Source organism: Pagrus pagrus, assembly GCF_965226575.1.
Source record: "Pagrus pagrus genome assembly, chromosome: 13".
Classification (NCBI taxonomy): domain Eukaryota; kingdom Metazoa; phylum Chordata; class Actinopteri; order Spariformes; family Sparidae; genus Pagrus; species Pagrus pagrus.
Window position 1 is genome coordinate 19781166 of NC_140197.1, and position 16588 is coordinate 19797753.

Consider the following 16588-nt stretch of genomic DNA (forward strand, 5'->3'; position numbering starts at 1 on the left):
TTCCCATGAAAGTAGTTGTACATTGAACTAAAAAAGAGCTGAAGTTAAAACCTTGGTTCCTTTCTCACCTCTGCACGGCCCTGTGTGCAGTCAGTGTGAATGCTGAATTGTCAGTTTAGGAAAGTTACAGAAAGCATCAGACACAGCCCCCCCCCCCAATTCTGATGTCAGAAAGGTGTGGTTGGCACAGTTTCAACACGTGGCTTTCAACACATAGGAGTAGAGGTTTTATTCAAAGCTCCTTCCAAATGTCAGAGCTCCACACCCTGTATGACAGTGATTTAAACACTGAGAATCTATTCCCAGCAGAAGAGACATTGTGCCTTAGCTACTTTACACACATCAACATCCCACATATGTTTCTGCTTTGCAAACAGCTTCTTTTTGCCTTTGGGATATTACCAACCTTTGTCCTTATTACCATTAGAGCGTTAACCCCCTTTGGTGGTCTGGGATCACTATGCTAATCACTCTTAACTGTCAAGGCTAATAGATGAGAGCTCTTGCCTTTAAAGATTATCAAGTAGAAATAAAACCCAAAGGATTTTGCTTTGTGCTATAGTTTAACTCTCACAGTTTTGTGGTTTTGGTAGTTACAATATGTTCTTCTTGGCATTACCCTCAACATCCCCAGTCAAAGAGGGTAGTAATGCTCTTACAAAGGTTCATCTTAGCGTGCACTGTGACAAAGGTCATGTGGCAGTGAGTTTGTCCTCTATTATCAATTGCCTGACAGAATAACAAAGATGGGTCTGGACGGATTAGATTGAAGAGGGTTAAGAATAAACAAAGGTGAAAGTGAAGGAAAGGCAAATCAGCAGCACATTCAAATGTGTTATTCAAATTCCTCTTTGCTTAGCTCACAGACTTCACAAATTTAAATATCTCTGAAGACTTGCAGCAAACAGAATGTTGCTATATAGCTCCTCTGGTCCTGCATGTGGCAAACTGGGGTAATAACCTTCATAAAGGAACCTTTGTACTACTTTGAGAATTAAGACTATGCTTCTAAATCAGCCACCCATGCACATTAACCCTGGTCCAATGCCATGTGAAAGAGGCTTTTTGTGACTACAATTTTAATCTTTACATCAAGCCTTTAACAAGCACAATGCTTATTCTTCGATAGGAAATGTTATTCAGAATGTATTTATATTTAAACAAACGGAATAATGATAAACTCAGTTAGTCTCAGATAAAAATCTGTTTTGAAAAGGGAAGCTCAAAAGAGAAGGAGAAGCAGTGGGGAGCAACCAAAAGCACCTTTCCTCTCTGGACATTTTCCAATTAGGCTGTGGCTCGCCAGCAGATCAAAGCTAGGATAATCCCAGGGCCTGGATGGCATGGCTACTAGTATATGGACCTAAATATGAGAGTAACAACCAATGGGGAGTCAGGTTGACAAGTTAGCGTGCCAGTGTGAGATACAGGGAAGAAGGACAAGGGTGAAGGAGAGAAGGAAGAGGTAAGAGAAAGGGAAAGATATGGAAGAGATAGAGAATGAATCCGGCTGAGTGTGTGCCGGAGAAGGAGAGGGAGGAGGGGAAGTTTGCGGTTGGTGCACGGGTATGTGACGTCAGCGGCTTGTTGGATTGAGGTGCTGTGTCCTGCTGATTTTAATCCTAACTCATTAAGGAACTGAGAGCAAGTGCCTGTGGAAACTCTCTGGGGGAACAGAGAAAGTGACAGAAGAAGGAAGGACCGCTACACAATTTATCAAGGGAGATCAGTGGAGCTAATTTACAGCTTGGGCGACAAAAGGAGGGAGAATTCAAGCATTTTATTTTTGCTTTTCAGTCACATGCCTGCTATCCCTAATTACCCTTTCCCTTGTCTGTCCTAAACCTCTTTACTTGCAACCTTTGCGTGTGGCCTGTTCAAGCATGCCCCCAAACGGAATTAACAGGGCCCTGAAGCTGCAGTTTGGCCTCATCAACTATGAGAACCGCTACCTGACAGCTGAGGCATTCGGTTTCAAGGTGAACGCCTCGGGCATCAGCATGAAGAAGAAACAGATCTGGACCTTAGAGCAGGATGAGCAAGATGGCCAGGTAGTGTTCCTCCGCAGCCACCTGGGACGCTATCTGGCCTCTGACAAAGATGGGAAGATCACATGTGGGGCAGAGAAGCCTGACCCTGAATGCCGTTTCCTTATTGTGCCCCAATCTGATGGTCGCTGGGCACTTCAATCAGAGCCTTTCCTGCGTTACTTTGGAGGCTCGGCTGACTACCTGTCCTGCTTTGCTCAAGCCATTGGGGAGCAAGAGCTGTGGGCCGTCCACTTGGCTTTACACCCACAGGCCAGCCTGCTGAGTGTGGCACGTAAGCGCTATGCCCATCTGTCTGCTTCAGATGGAGAAATCTCAGTGGACAGCAACATTCCCTGGGGGGTGGACTCCCTTGTCACCTTGGTATACCTGGACGGCAAGTACAGCCTGAAGACCTGTGACAGCCGTTTCCTCAGCAATGATGGCAAGCTGGTGAAGGAGAACACCAACACTACCAGCTTCACATTGGAGCTGAAGTCTGGCAAGCTGGCCTTTAAGGACTGTGATGGGAAATATCTGACACCGATTGGTCCCACGGGAACGCTGCGATCTGGCCGATGCTCCAAGCCTGGAAAAGATGAGCTGTTTGATCTAGAGGAGAGTCATCCACAAGTAGTTTTTCAAGCCGCCAATAAAAGATTTGTCTCGGTCAAGCAAGGTAATCAGCATCCAGTCTTGAAAAAAGCACATTTTCTTATAATTACACTGCTTTATGTGGGTTTGATATTTACAAAATTAAATAGTTATATACAGGAAAATGAGTTTGAATGATGCATTTATAGTATGATGAGGAAATTTAACACTGAGACAACTTTCATCGTTGAGGGTAATAGTGGTAAGAGAATGGGATTTGATAGTTTCTCAGTACATTTGAAATAATCTATTCAAAATTAGGTATGGTAAAGGTGCCTTCACAGTAACGATGGTAAAATATGGCGAACGTGTGAGCTAAACATAGCTAGAACTCCTTGGAGAGACTCCATGCTGAGCTCACACTTAGGGAAGGAAGAAAATACGAACCTAACATACATTGTGGTCATTCAATAGCTTTTTGACAAAATGTAGCAATTTCCTCCACCATCATTTTGCATTAATATGCAGTCTTTGTGCGCTTAACCAAAATGTTAGCATGGTAGACCATTTTTAGATCCCTTAGAGAGCAGTGCATCAGTTTTTTTTTTGTTTTTTTTTGTTTTATTTTAAAAAGATTGTTCATTTTTCAAACAACTCTTTGCTTTCCTCTTCGAAAGCAAAGAGTTGTTTCTACATTCTATGTTGCTAGCTTTATGTATTGAGGTTAGCTAAGAGTTTAGCCTTAGCCTGTACAGTAGAGTACACAGTGTGCCTTTGGACAACTTCATACACCTTCTTCTTGAATGTATTTTGTGAACATAAAGTAAATATATTACAGTTAAGAACCAAAAAAAGCTTATCTTTTATCTTAATAACATTCATCAGCTAGTAAGAGAAAGCATTGGCTTTCCTGTCTACACGCTGGCTCCAGACTGGCTGACAGTTGTACTGTGGAGGTAATTGTGGTAATGGGCTTTGTCATTTCCACTGTGCGTCCCTTGAAGATTAAGTAGCGTGCAAATGACTGTAGGGCAGGTCCATGCCCCAAGGGTGTCGATTACCATCAATGGTCTTTAAGCCTTACAGCTAGTCGTTCTTTACCGTCATCCATTGACTCACATTTTCCAAATTATGTGCCATTGTCCAGGGTGGCAATGAGTAACACCCAGGCCTTATCAGACGGATCAGTTACAAGGTCTCTTGTCAGCCTGCATGACGCTGCATCTGCTTTGCCTGGTATAATTATTTTAGAAAACAATGTGGGAGGACATGAGAGCAAATTGTGTTCTGTTGCAGCTTTTAAAGCTTTAAAATTAAATTAAAACAACAAACAGATGTCACAGGCCTTCTTGTAGGACATCTCTACTGATGTAGATGTTAACTAGTAGTACAATGCACATGCAATACTTTATCTGATGAATGAGGTCCTCAAACTTTAGACTACAGTCATCATTGTACATATGAATAAATAAAAGTCTGCATTAAAAAGGTTTATATCAGGGCAATACCGCCATCCTCAGAATAAAGGGCAAAGAATTACATTTTTAACTTTAGTGTTGGCCTTGTGGCAGTTCCACGTTTTTTTAGGAACAAGGCACTGAAAGCTGCTTAGTGGGCCCTGCAGTGCAGATTTGCATTTCACCACTCAGGGAATTACAGCAAGCGAATGAACGGGAAGGGTGGAGGGGTGACTTCGGGGGATTAGGGTTGTAACAGGCTTAAGAGAAAGGTTGAAGGATATTTCTGTGGCATCTAATTTGAACTACAGCAGACACAGTGAAGTTTCTGTCTGTGTATTCTCCACCACCTGACACACCCCACCAGACAGAGTTAATACATGTGGATTAAGTATATAATACTAGCTGAAAGTGAGGCAGTGGGTTTTAGAGAACAGTAACTAACCACCTGGAAAGATTGGCACAATCTTAAGTCAATTTTAGATGTTATTCAAGTCGGTTTTAGCTTAACTTACACAATTGCGTTTGAACGCAAAACAGATCACACTGGCTAGCTGATTATATAAAATGTTCTTAAAAGCAAAGGATCACAAACGAGGCATGTAAATGTTCATAGCACCCAGACAGCTTTGAGGCAGGTTATTTGTTTAAAGAGATCCTAAAATCTATTTCCTTTGTATGAAACACTCTTAAAATTACAATTAGGGCATGTTTTCATTGTGTGAGAAAAAGGGTTAAACATCCAAGCCTCAAACCAACCCTTCAGCATAGTTCACTTCTCCAGCCCAACCTGATCAAGGCATCTGTTTTTCTATGACGGAGCAAGTAAGACTTTTGATCATCCCCTTTCACGTCTAACAGGGGTGAGTGTTTTAAAACTCAGAGATGGATCTTGTGATGGAAACAATTCTTTATTAAATTATTAAATCAATTTATTAATGTTAAAAGATAGACAGGCTACATTTTATCATCTGTTAGCCACACTAAAGCATGATATATTAAGTATGATTAAATATCATAATTCCATTAAGTTAACACTGAGAGAATTGGGTCAAAATGTCATCACATAGCTTGTTAGCATTACTAGAGCAGATCCCAAATTAGAAGCTCATCTGTGCAGGAGGAGTCCTGGAGTAACACCACGCCAAAACACGTTACCTTTTGGCATGTTTTAGATGTTTCCCTGCTCCAACACACCTGATTCAAATGATCCACTCGTCACCGAGCTCTGGTGAAGCCTGATAACAACCCTACATTTGAATCAGGTGTGTTGAAGCAGGGGAACATCTAAATCATGGGGGCCCAGGACAAGGCTTGAAAAAACACAAATGATACATATGCAAAAAGAAAAAAATGCATACGTCATTTCCCACACATAAACTGGCCCTTATAAAAAAAGAATGTGCAGTGAGGATGTGTCCACCAAAGTGAAGCTATGGTCACATTTTTTCTGTCCAAACACAACTGACTCCAAGAGAGTAGTACCTGATCTCAACAGGCGTTCTGTTTTTCACATCCTGAGACTGAGTAGAAGTTTGTGTTACAGTACCCTGTCATGCATATGTTACCATGGTTAAAGACAAGGCATTGTTCTACGCACAGATGAAAAAACTCATATACAGTAAGAATATACAGAAGGCTATTTTATATCTATGGTAATGCATGTACACATACAGAACTGGAGTTTCATCTAGTAGTACATCTAGCAGTAACGACTTGTGACTTGACCAAACCCAGACATCATTTCTAAATTTTTGTCTGAACCCTGCCTGGCCCATCTGGTCCCAATGGGTCCCACCGGGTTCAGGTCGGGTATCAATTGTGTACACCATGTGTACACCTCATGTGTACACCTCACACATACTTCAGACCAGCCGTAAACATAATTTTTGGATCGTAGTGTTATTTTTCTACTCAGCGTTCTTTAACATGTCAATGGAAAGTTGCATTTATAAACTTAATCAAAGAATTCAAAAATAATAAAATAAAAATAATTTATTAGTGATGATTTTATCATCCTTTTTCCTTTTCCTAATATTTTTTTTAATCTTGTCCTGAATTGTGAAGCACTTTTTAATGTCTGTTTCAACACAAGAGCTTTAAATCAATCATTAATCATTCAACTAGTGGCAAGGGCACTAAAAACGGGCAGTCTGTGCTTAGTGACGGCTGTTCTGGTGTGTCAAAGAACTCGCCAATGTGACACAATACGTATATTTTTGTCTCTCTTTGGCCCCTGCTGGCTATATAAGCTGACAGAAGCCTTGGTTGAGTCATTGTATGCAGCACAATGTATTATGTGATGTACACACAAGGCATGGCTGTAATTAAATGCTGGATTACTACTACGCAGACAAGTCTCCTTGGCAATGCCTGAGAGAGTAAATGACATTCAGAAGGAGGCAGATGGCGTTCAAGAGAATGCGACATTGCAATCTATAATTTCTACTGAATGAAGGCACAATTACCAAGGCTGTCTTTTCTTCCCTTGTTACCAGGAGTGAGTATTTCAGCCAATCAGGATGTGGAGACAGACATGGAGACCTTCCAGATGGAGATTGATAAGGAGAGCAAAAAGTCTATGTTCAGGACCAATGGAGGATCCTACTGGACTCTCGTGACTCACGGAGAGATCCAGTCCACTGCCACAGAAGTGTAAGTAGCTCTTATAGCTTTACAATAAGTAATTTCTTCTATGTTTTTTTCCTACCTTTTATTTGTCAGCTCATTTGTGTCTTTCTTCCTAGAGAGGTCAACACGATGTTTGACATTGAGTGGCGAGGGCAGAGGGTGGCACTCAAAGCAAGTAATGGAAAGTATGTATGTACGAAGAAGAATGGGCAGCTCTCGGCCGTCAGCGATGCAGTGGGTAAGTGCTTTCAGGCAAGCCACTTACATTCAAATGTCTGTTTGAAAACGCTGCCACAGGTACAACCTTTGTTAACGTGTGCATGACAAATGAAAAGCATTTGTCCTTCATTGCAGGTGATAATGAATTATTCCTGATGAAACTCATCAACCGCCCGATGCTGATCCTTAGCGGAGAGAACGGCTTTGTGTGCCACCACAAGAACTCCAACACTCTGGACGCAAATCGATCCGTCTATGACATTTTCTCATTGATCTTCAATGATGGCGCCTACAACATAAAAAGTCAGTGTTTTCATCTGTGCACAATAGGGGAGGGCGATCTAGCCAAATAATAAATGCAATCCTTTTTCTCAATTTTGAAATGACCTGTAGACTGTAACTGGATTTGAAATATCCAATGACCTTTTACACACAGCTGTCCAATAGGCATAGCCATAGTTAGCTGCATCACTCTATTGGTATGTTAACATAGCATGGATCTGCTGGGCAATGAGGTTATGTGAAGTTTGGACACAGAAGTCGAAGGTTCAAGGTGACTCAAGGTTTTTTTTTTTCATTAAACAACACAGAGTTGCATAACAAGGAAAAATTTCGGAAACTCCTTCATGCTACACGAATGTAGGACATATATACAGTTTTTTATTTACATATAGATGTTAACACCTGATTTTTGGCATCATCACATTTAAAGTTCAACATCTAGGAAACACTGTCCATCAACTTTGACTCCGTGTGAGCACTAAGCATCAATGACATAAACACGAAGTCCAGCTCTCCTCATCCTGTCGTAGTCCTGCGCTCTGTTGATTTACATAACAAGCAGTATGTCTTAATCCTGTTTTAATAGCAATGGTTGTTAATTTAAAAAATTGGCTGAAATATAATCGACTGATATCCTTTTGCAGGCGTGAATGGAAAGTTCTGGTACGTCTCTAGCAGTGGCCTCGTGTGCTCAGATGGAGATAAGCCAGAGGACTTTTTCCTTGAGTTCCTGGAACATGGACGCGTCGCCATCAAGGGCTCCAATGGCAAGTACCTTCGTGGAGACCAGGGAGGTACACTTATGGGCGATGGTACAACCGTTGATGTATCTGCTCTTTGGGAGTACTGATCCCTTTCAATTGGGGTCGGGGAGCAGGACCCCTTCTACCAGCTCAAATGAAGCGGACTAACGGGTAGCATTTTCCTGCCTGTTTTTATACCAGCTGCCAGGTGCCCGATACCATGTTTTGTTTTGTTTTGTTTTGTTTGTTTTTTTTAATTGGGAAGAAGTGAACACTTTAGGAAGATATGTGTGGTTATGCTTGTTAATGTAAAATGATTTGTCTCTTAAATGACAATGCCAACATAAAACAACACATACTGTGTAAAATTGTTTAACTTCACAAATACGGATTAAGACAGTGACTGTCCCAATTCTTTTGGACAGTCCTTGTTCTATATACTGTAGGTACAGTACCAAATATGTTTTAGGGCAGCCACACTGATCAGTCATTGAAGAGAGAGAAAATAAACAAAGAGACAAATCTTCTTTTGACAGATTTACTGTTTAGCGTATTCAGAAAGCATGGCCATGAGAGGCACATTAAGTCCTTCTGTTGCTGCTGAATTCCATGGGCTAAACAGACTTAATATCTCCAAAAGAAAGAAAATATCTCTGCAAATGTGTCTCTCTATCAAAATGGATCCAAATCTGGCAGTGAAGGACATCAGTCATGAAAAACACTGACACGTGCTTACTGCAAATCAAGAAAAAAAAAAAGATGATAGATCAGTGAGACTGCATCTTTTGGATTTTTCAAAAAACAAAAAAACAAAAAACAAAACAGCGATGCAATACTTACACAAATGAAGTTCATTTAATCTGGCTAAAATGACAATACTTGAGTTGACTATCTGACTTTGTTAAATCTCTATCAACAATCACATTACGTGTTTACAGTTTTTAAATGACTTCACTACTTTGACATGTTCAATAATTATTGATTTCACTCTAAGCACCATGGTAATGTACCATTGTCCTCCAAGACCAGAATGGCTGCTGCCAATAGTGTTTTCATTCATTTAAATTGACAGCTTTCTTTGTAAATGAAAATATATTGGACCAAATAGTTAGCACTGTCTCAGGCACATCTGCAATGCTGAACAATGTATGTCAGCATAACTGCAAACACCGAAATACATTTTTAGTCAGAGATGAGTAACACATGTAGGATCACAGAGATCAGACTTGTTCAGGAAAAAAAGACTATTCAGTAGAAATGTCAGGGACATGCAAGAAACCAAAAGGGGAGCACATTTAGAGCATTTGATGGACTATATATCATTTTTAATGTATCAGGTGTGAACTCAGAAAGTGCTTCTCTAGTGTTCTGCCTAGGGGCCTTAAACCATACTGCACTCTATATCCCTTTATACCCTGTTCTCCTGCTCAGAGTTGGGTGGTTAGATTAAAAGGTAGAATGGATTTATAGAACAGATATTTTAACAGATTACTTACTGGAATACTTATACGTGGAAAAGACAACTCATAAGGCCATCATAGCAGTGATGTTGTATAAAAAGATCAGGCAGAAGCAACTGTATTTGAATACAAATCTTAAAGTAGTGCATATTTTCAGTCAGGTGACAAAATGCCATGCATTTCATTTGTGAGGTGAATGATATGTGCACTCCCTTTGTGCAGTTGTTGTCAGGGAAACCTATCTTCAATGTTTCAGAGTTATTGAAAAACATGTTTAAGAGATCTGCCTTCCCTCTGCTTCCAGTCCTTTATGCACCACTAGGCCAAGAAAATCCCACTGAAACTGATATGAATCTTTTGATTTGACAGCAAACAACTGTATTTCACAAAATTCTGGAGTGTTCCTCTAAGTAACCTACCCAACACTGTTTTGTAACATGTGATCGGTAGCCTCTAGTATAGCACAGCCATTTTCAGGGGGCACTTTGTATTGATTACAGACTCCTGACACCCATCAATCAAATTGCTAAGGGCGCAAGCTGCCCAGACTTTATTGGCCCAGATGTTGGTGTGCAGCACAGAGGACAACCTGAACCTGTCTACAATTTATCCTGTAGATTTTTGTGTCAGTTATTTCCCAGGAATAAATAAAAATCTGCTGTAGTTCAAGTGTTAATGTCTAAAGCAATGGTTTTGTGATGTGTTCGATTTACAATTAATAGAGAAACATCTTAGAAAGCAAAGTCTTAAAGGCTTGGTCACCTATGCATCCTGTATCAGCTCGTTAGAGAGCCTCCAGCCATATTGTAGAATGTATTTAATATGTGTAGATGTTTTAATATCTTTGTTTTCTGATATGATTTTTGGAAATGTTGATGACAATAAAAACTTGACAATATCTTTGTTGACTTTGGGACGAGAGTTGTATGCTGAGCTATGAAAATATAAGAGAAATCTCTAGTATCAGCTCTGTTACCTAAGACATCGAGCTGAGATTCGTCAATAAGGTCTGTTATATAGCAGACATTTTGTAAAAAAAAACAAGTGCAATTCCATCCACCTGTTTTCATGCACGATTTCAATTTGCATATTAAAAAAGCTGAGTGGAAATCCCTGGAAATTTGGGGGGAAAAAATGTGAATTATAACTAAGATGTTTAAGTTTGGTTCAGGGGGAAACAAAATGTGGCGAAGTGCAATGGAGTAAAACGTAATTAGGAATTAATCATAACATATCCAAAGAATGGGATTTGTAAATCAAATCTCTGCTCTGCTGAGGAGATGAAATATTGTGGCAAATGACACATTAATTCTAGATGGATGAGGAGATCGTAATGTTCCTTAAATTAATGCATGAAACAAATGGAAAAAACATTTCTCCGTCAAGTTTCCTCATTGTCTTCCACAGTTTGTGCTTTGGCTGATGCTCTTTTAATAATGTCATTATAAGATCACACAATTTAAGGCTTGACAGTAACATTGCCAAAGGTAGCCTGGTCATGTTTGCAATGTAATGTAATTTTGTAACCCGGAAGTTAGCATCGCCTTGGTTTCCTTAACAAAAAGCCTGTCGGATTTCTGCGCTTGTGTTAACCACAGACCTTATTTCAGGCATCTATCCCAAAAACACATTCAAAAAATCCATCACCTTCTAGGTAAGGGAACCCAAAATGTTTTTTTTTTTATTTCGTGTTATAGGATTTATCCCTGTGGCACTCAAGTATTGGCCTTCGGTTGCAATCAGTGGCAACACATTTTTACATATCCGGTATTAGTTTCTTTTATATTTGCTGCAGTAGCGATTCACAGAACTGAACCTGAACCAAAACTGGGATCAGACAACACTGCATGTGCAGCCCTCGTACTTTACTGGTTCACTCGTGAATATGCATCTGTTTGAGACAAAATGGCGACACAACTCCAATCATTACTAACATTTATACTTTTCCTGCTGTAAAGAAAATAATAATATAAAGAAAAGGGTCTTTTATAAGTAGGGCTCAGTATATATATATATATATATATATATATATACACACACACATATATATAATATGTAATGTAATATAATATGACAGGAAGCGGACTTAATGATGATTATATTCAATCTAGGTGTGCTAGCTCCAGAGACGTAAATGGAACTGAGGTATAATTAATGTCATAAGTAGACTAACAGCTGTTATGAGTCACAATGTCCGTTGAAAAGGGCTAAGGGTTCAAAAACATGGCATAATTCAAAAACGATATTAATGGTTTTCATATTCCTAACACAGAACACATTCAAACTAAAAACCAAATTCATCAAAAGATAGAGGGCAGAGAGGACTCTGCTCTGATCAGTGTGGTTTTCCCCATCACTACACTGGATGGCAGTGTGTACCTCTCTTACTGCAGTTCACTCTCTGTTACACTGATCGTACGTGACAAGTGCTGCATATCTGGCTGCAATCAAGACAAGCACAAACACCTGTGAGTAATCCACCGCACTGCAACCGACCTCCTGACATCTGTTCACACTTTCAACAACTTCATGTTCTAAACTGAACTGGCGTCAGCTGTCATTTGCAGAACACAACACTTTTAGGAGACATGAATTTCACAGTATGTACAGGAAGCCTTCGAGATGTATCACCTTTGCCTTCTTTGAGCTAATTAACAACAAAGTGTAGTGTTGTATCTATGAGTTTCAGCTGTCTCTCATTAATGAAACACACAACACATACATTTACATACACCCACTCTGAACTCTTCTCAAGACACATTTTTCTTTGACACTTTTCCTCTTGTTTAATTATAATTACACTGGCAAATGTTGTCTTTGAGAATCACAGTCCAGAAATGCCCTGCTGCTCACTAGCCCTGATAATTACACACTACTCACTGGACTGGAAGATGTTTTAATGGATTAGCTTGCCTTGATCGTGACACAGACTCTGCTTTTGGCGAATAATTTTTTGAACATTTGCAAATTAATTCGAAAAGAACTCTGAAACTGAGTGAAATGTATTCATTTCAAGTAACCAAGTAACCAACCTTTCTGACCCAGGTTTCTTCTTCTGTCTGTTTGTACTTGAAGCGGAAAACTATAGAGCTCTGGTGAGAATGGATGGATAAAGGTCAATCTGTATGACGGGCATGGTTTTCCTATGTGGGCTGCACTGCAACACTGGCTAGGTTTGCCTGCAGCAAACAACAATAAAATAGGGATATTTATGCTAAGTAGTAAGACATTTTTTATGAGATCCTTCAAGGAGGTTTTCTCAAAAATACAACATATCGGACAGAAATCCAATTCTGATTTATTTTGGATTAAAGGAAAGCACTTGTTTTAATGAGGTGGCATGACAATCTAAGCTTTTATGCGAATAATTTTTAAATGAAGTTGGCCCTGAAAGACTCTCTAGTCCATTCTGGGTGACTAGAAACAAGGGGGGGAATATGGTCTTCGGGTAGCTCTTTTGGGGCAACTGTGGGTCTCCTTGGAGCTGTGTTCTGCTTCGGGGCCAGGGCTGCTGAAACCTCCTGGCTGTCATGAGCTTGCCTCCGCAGTCGCCAGGCCTCGGCCCTATTGGGCATTTGTGGGGGCTTGTTGGGACTCCAGGGTGCGGGCATACTGTGGCATCATGGCATCTTCAGTTCCTAAGTTCTTGCTTGCTGGGAGGTTTTGTTTTCGGTGTTGTGTGAAGCACAAGTTTGATTGATTGGTTGATTGACTGAAGAGGTGTCGTATTAGAGGTGATGTATTACAGTTGAAGATAAGCTACGCTAAGACTTTCTTGATCCCATAGTATGACATACATATTAAGAAACACAGACATCTGTGGGTCTTTTTAGTTTGAAAGACAAATGACTCTGTGGCATAAAACAATCTCATCACTACCAATATGAACCTGGCTTCAAATACTCAAATCCATAACTTAACCTTTAGAGTCATTTTAGTGTTGATTGAAAACATTTTTGTCATGATTTACTAACTATTAAGCTGCTAGATCTTTTTATTTTGACCTATGAATTGACGCCTGATTCATGTGATTAATCAGATGATGATCAGCTGTGGGGAGAGCATCGGTACAATCTTTCACCTCTTGTTAAATAGAGAAGTGTTTTGATATCTGATTTAAAAGTTAGAAGCAACTGCAGTGTTGGGATTTGGACTGTTTAAAGGGTCAGTAGAGAACTGGAGCCCTGTTATGATGGTACCGATTAAAAGACTTTCAAAGAACAAACCCCAACATTTCAAGTATACCGTAGTGACGTGTGGGGACATCCTGACAAAACGAGGCTATCGAAAATGGGATTAACACCCAACTGAAACCTTTAAAAAAAAACAAATTGGTAAGAACACAATGTGCTCAGAGTTCACAGAAACACAACACACACCGATGCAGCACTGACATAGACCAATTTCCACTGTTAATTAGGATCTAAGAAAGAACAATACAATACTACAAACACCTTAAACCCAATGAGCCAAGCTCTTTCTATCGCACCAGCTGCAAAACAACGGAGACAAGTCCTTTAAGTATGCTCATCATTCGGCTTAGCTCAGTGACAATGCATGGCCTCAGCCCATTACTCACAAACTTGACCAACCAAATTATAGCCAATGAGACTGAAAAGTTATAAAGTAAAATCTGCAGTGTGGACCTTTTCTCTTCCCCTTAAGGCTGTGAGACTCATTACACAAACACTGTTACGTGCTTATGACGCCATATTTCTATTTGCCCGTTACTATGGTTGCTCTGGTAAACCAACCTTTGCTGGTTGACATAAAGACTGCCACAGGCTCCAGTTCTGAAATACAGACAGATTTACGTGGCAACTTAATCAGCAGTGTGTGACCTTCTTTGGCGATGGCTTGAATGTCATTTATATTTATGTACTGCAGTGGAGGTTAAGAGCTAATACCGAGGCAGATTATTTGGGCACTGTGAGCAAAGACACGATTGACCGGAACCTGGCCATTGAGACTGGTAGACACAGACAAACATGGCCACCTTTCAGCTTTAGGCCTGCCAAGAAGAAAAGGTTCAGACAGAGACACTCAGAGAGAGAGAGACACATTCGTTTCCTTGGTAAAGAGAGGAAAGTGAACAGGAGAAAGAGCTGGTTCTGTTATCAGAACCAAGGAGAGATTAATTTCTGACTTCTTCTTTTCCTACCTTCTACCTTCTGATGCTCAGTTGGTTGATCAAGCTGCTCAAAAATCATCATACCTGCTTCAACAGTCAGGATAAACTGTGGCCGTGTCAATTTCTTCTGCATTCTTCTTGTGAATCTGCAAAAACAGAGAAGATTTAGTGATCTATAAATACTTCGGAATAGGGCTGCAGTTATCAATCATTTTAGTAATCGAGTACTTTACCAATTTTTCCAGCAATTAATCTAGTAATTGGATAAGAAATATTGCACACTCTGCAATCTTTTTTATTAAATTACTTTTCCTTTTAGAGTAATAGTAATATACAGAAGGTAACATATGACAAGCCTCTTAAATGAACAACTAATCGGTATTAAATCAACATTTTTATTGCTCTGTTTCCAAAAATAAAGCGAATGATGCATCTGAAGTTGTCGGAACAGCAAAATCACTACAGACCCATCAACATCTCAGTGGAAACACATCTAAAACATAAAAAAAAATTATATTCCTGACATCAAGGCTTATCAATACCACAGTATATCATTATCTAACCCCCAGGGCAAGTTTAATACCGCCAGCACCAATGTAACAGCATAATCATCCATGCGAAACACAGTGCGCAATAGTTAACCTGGATTAAACGAAGCCTTGAGGCAAATTATTTGCTTGAAGGCTTTTTAGTAATCGAGTTACTCGAGGAATCGTTTCAGCCCTACTTCAGAACATAATTTGCTTAGAGATTTATTGGTTTATGTCAGCTATGCTTTAGTGACCCAAGGATGGCTGTGGGCAAAAGTAACTGTTGCTGCCCAGCATACAGCAGGAGAAAAGAGTAAACCCAGTGAGACCAACCTCAAACCTGTCCACAAGTTCAAGCATACTGCATGTGTGAATTTGCAACATGTGTATGACACCTACGTGCTGATGGATGACATGGATTGTAAAAGGATGGTGTGAAATTTTCAAGTTAAAACTAGCTGCTGTGACAGAACACACGTGTGTGTTACTTTATGCAAAGCCAAAGCCAATGCATTGATCCCTGTGGGGACATTATGCGAAAGAAATGTGTTTCACATTTAAGGGAAAGACATGGCAATTCTTGTTCACCTTACAACAATATTTCAAAAGCCAGCTGTCGTGTTGTACTGCATACACCAAGCATGTGGCATTTAAGCTATAATATTATATCCTAGAATGGTTCATTTAAAGCAAGGCAAGGCTACATTAAAACTTAATAAGAAAAGTGAAATATAAACCTGTGTGTTAGCGACTTTTGTTCGAGGTGAAAATTCTCAAGGCCACTTCAAAAGACTAAATAACGAATAGAGCCACAACAACTCTGACATATCGTTCCATTTCACTGCTGCTTTCCATCTGAGATGGCATCTCAGTAACTATGATGAAAGAATTTGCTAATTAACACAGGTTAACAGGTGAAGGCTACATTTATAAAACTGTTTTGCTGAAGTTTTCGTGCCTTGTCTTCAATGCAAGACATAATCGGTGTAGTTGTGATGGAAAGTCTCTGCTTAGACAGTCTGTAATATTTAACAAATGATGAGGAGCAGACATAATTGGTTTGATTGATTTGGTTTCTGCTGTTAACCTGGGCTACTATAAAAGCCTCCCCTCGCAATAATAAACAACACGCCTTCCTGGAAAATGTAGATAAGACTGGTGGACAATGACAACAGTAGTTTGTCAATAAAACATCAGTTGTCTGTCTTTTTTTCGCAGCGAATTAAAATAAACCATCATTGGCTGTTCTAGTGAGACATCAAACTATGTTGGTGAAATCATAATCAGGAGCAGAAACAATGTTCCTTGTTATAAGTTTGTAAGGGTATGTAAGTACTGAAAGTTTCTTCTCATTAAATAGGTACTTGACGTGAAAGAAAGTTATATTAAAGGCTGTTTCATGAATTTGTATGATCAATCTATTCTTGTGTGCTGAAGGACTGAATGACATTAAAAGAGTTCACTTATTTTTAGGCGCAAACAACAGCAAAATTAAATAGAAAAAGAACAAAAAA

General features: G+C 39.7%; 1 protein-coding gene and 1 long non-coding RNA gene across 2 annotated transcripts in view; one reads left to right on the top strand and one right to left on the bottom strand.

Moving 5' to 3' along the window:
• LOC311267935 overlaps positions 1 to 16588 on the bottom strand; it is a 31456-nt gene that overhangs the window by 12091 nt on the left and 2777 nt on the right. The window contains exon 2 of the long non-coding RNA XR_014623891.1: positions 14575 to 14690. This is a non-coding gene — a long non-coding RNA (uncharacterized lncRNA). The remainder of the gene's footprint in view (positions 1 to 14574; positions 14691 to 16588) is intronic.
• On the top strand, positions 1694 to 9959 carry fscn2a (fascin actin-bundling protein 2a, retinal). The gene is made up of 5 exons (XM_084371077.1): positions 1694 to 2706; positions 6577 to 6733; positions 6826 to 6947; positions 7064 to 7231; positions 7855 to 9959. The coding sequence occupies exons 1-5, from the start codon at positions 1884 to 1886 to the stop codon at positions 8058 to 8060; spliced, it is 1476 nt and encodes a 491-aa protein (XP_084227203.1). The 5' UTR covers positions 1694 to 1883; the 3' UTR covers positions 8061 to 9959.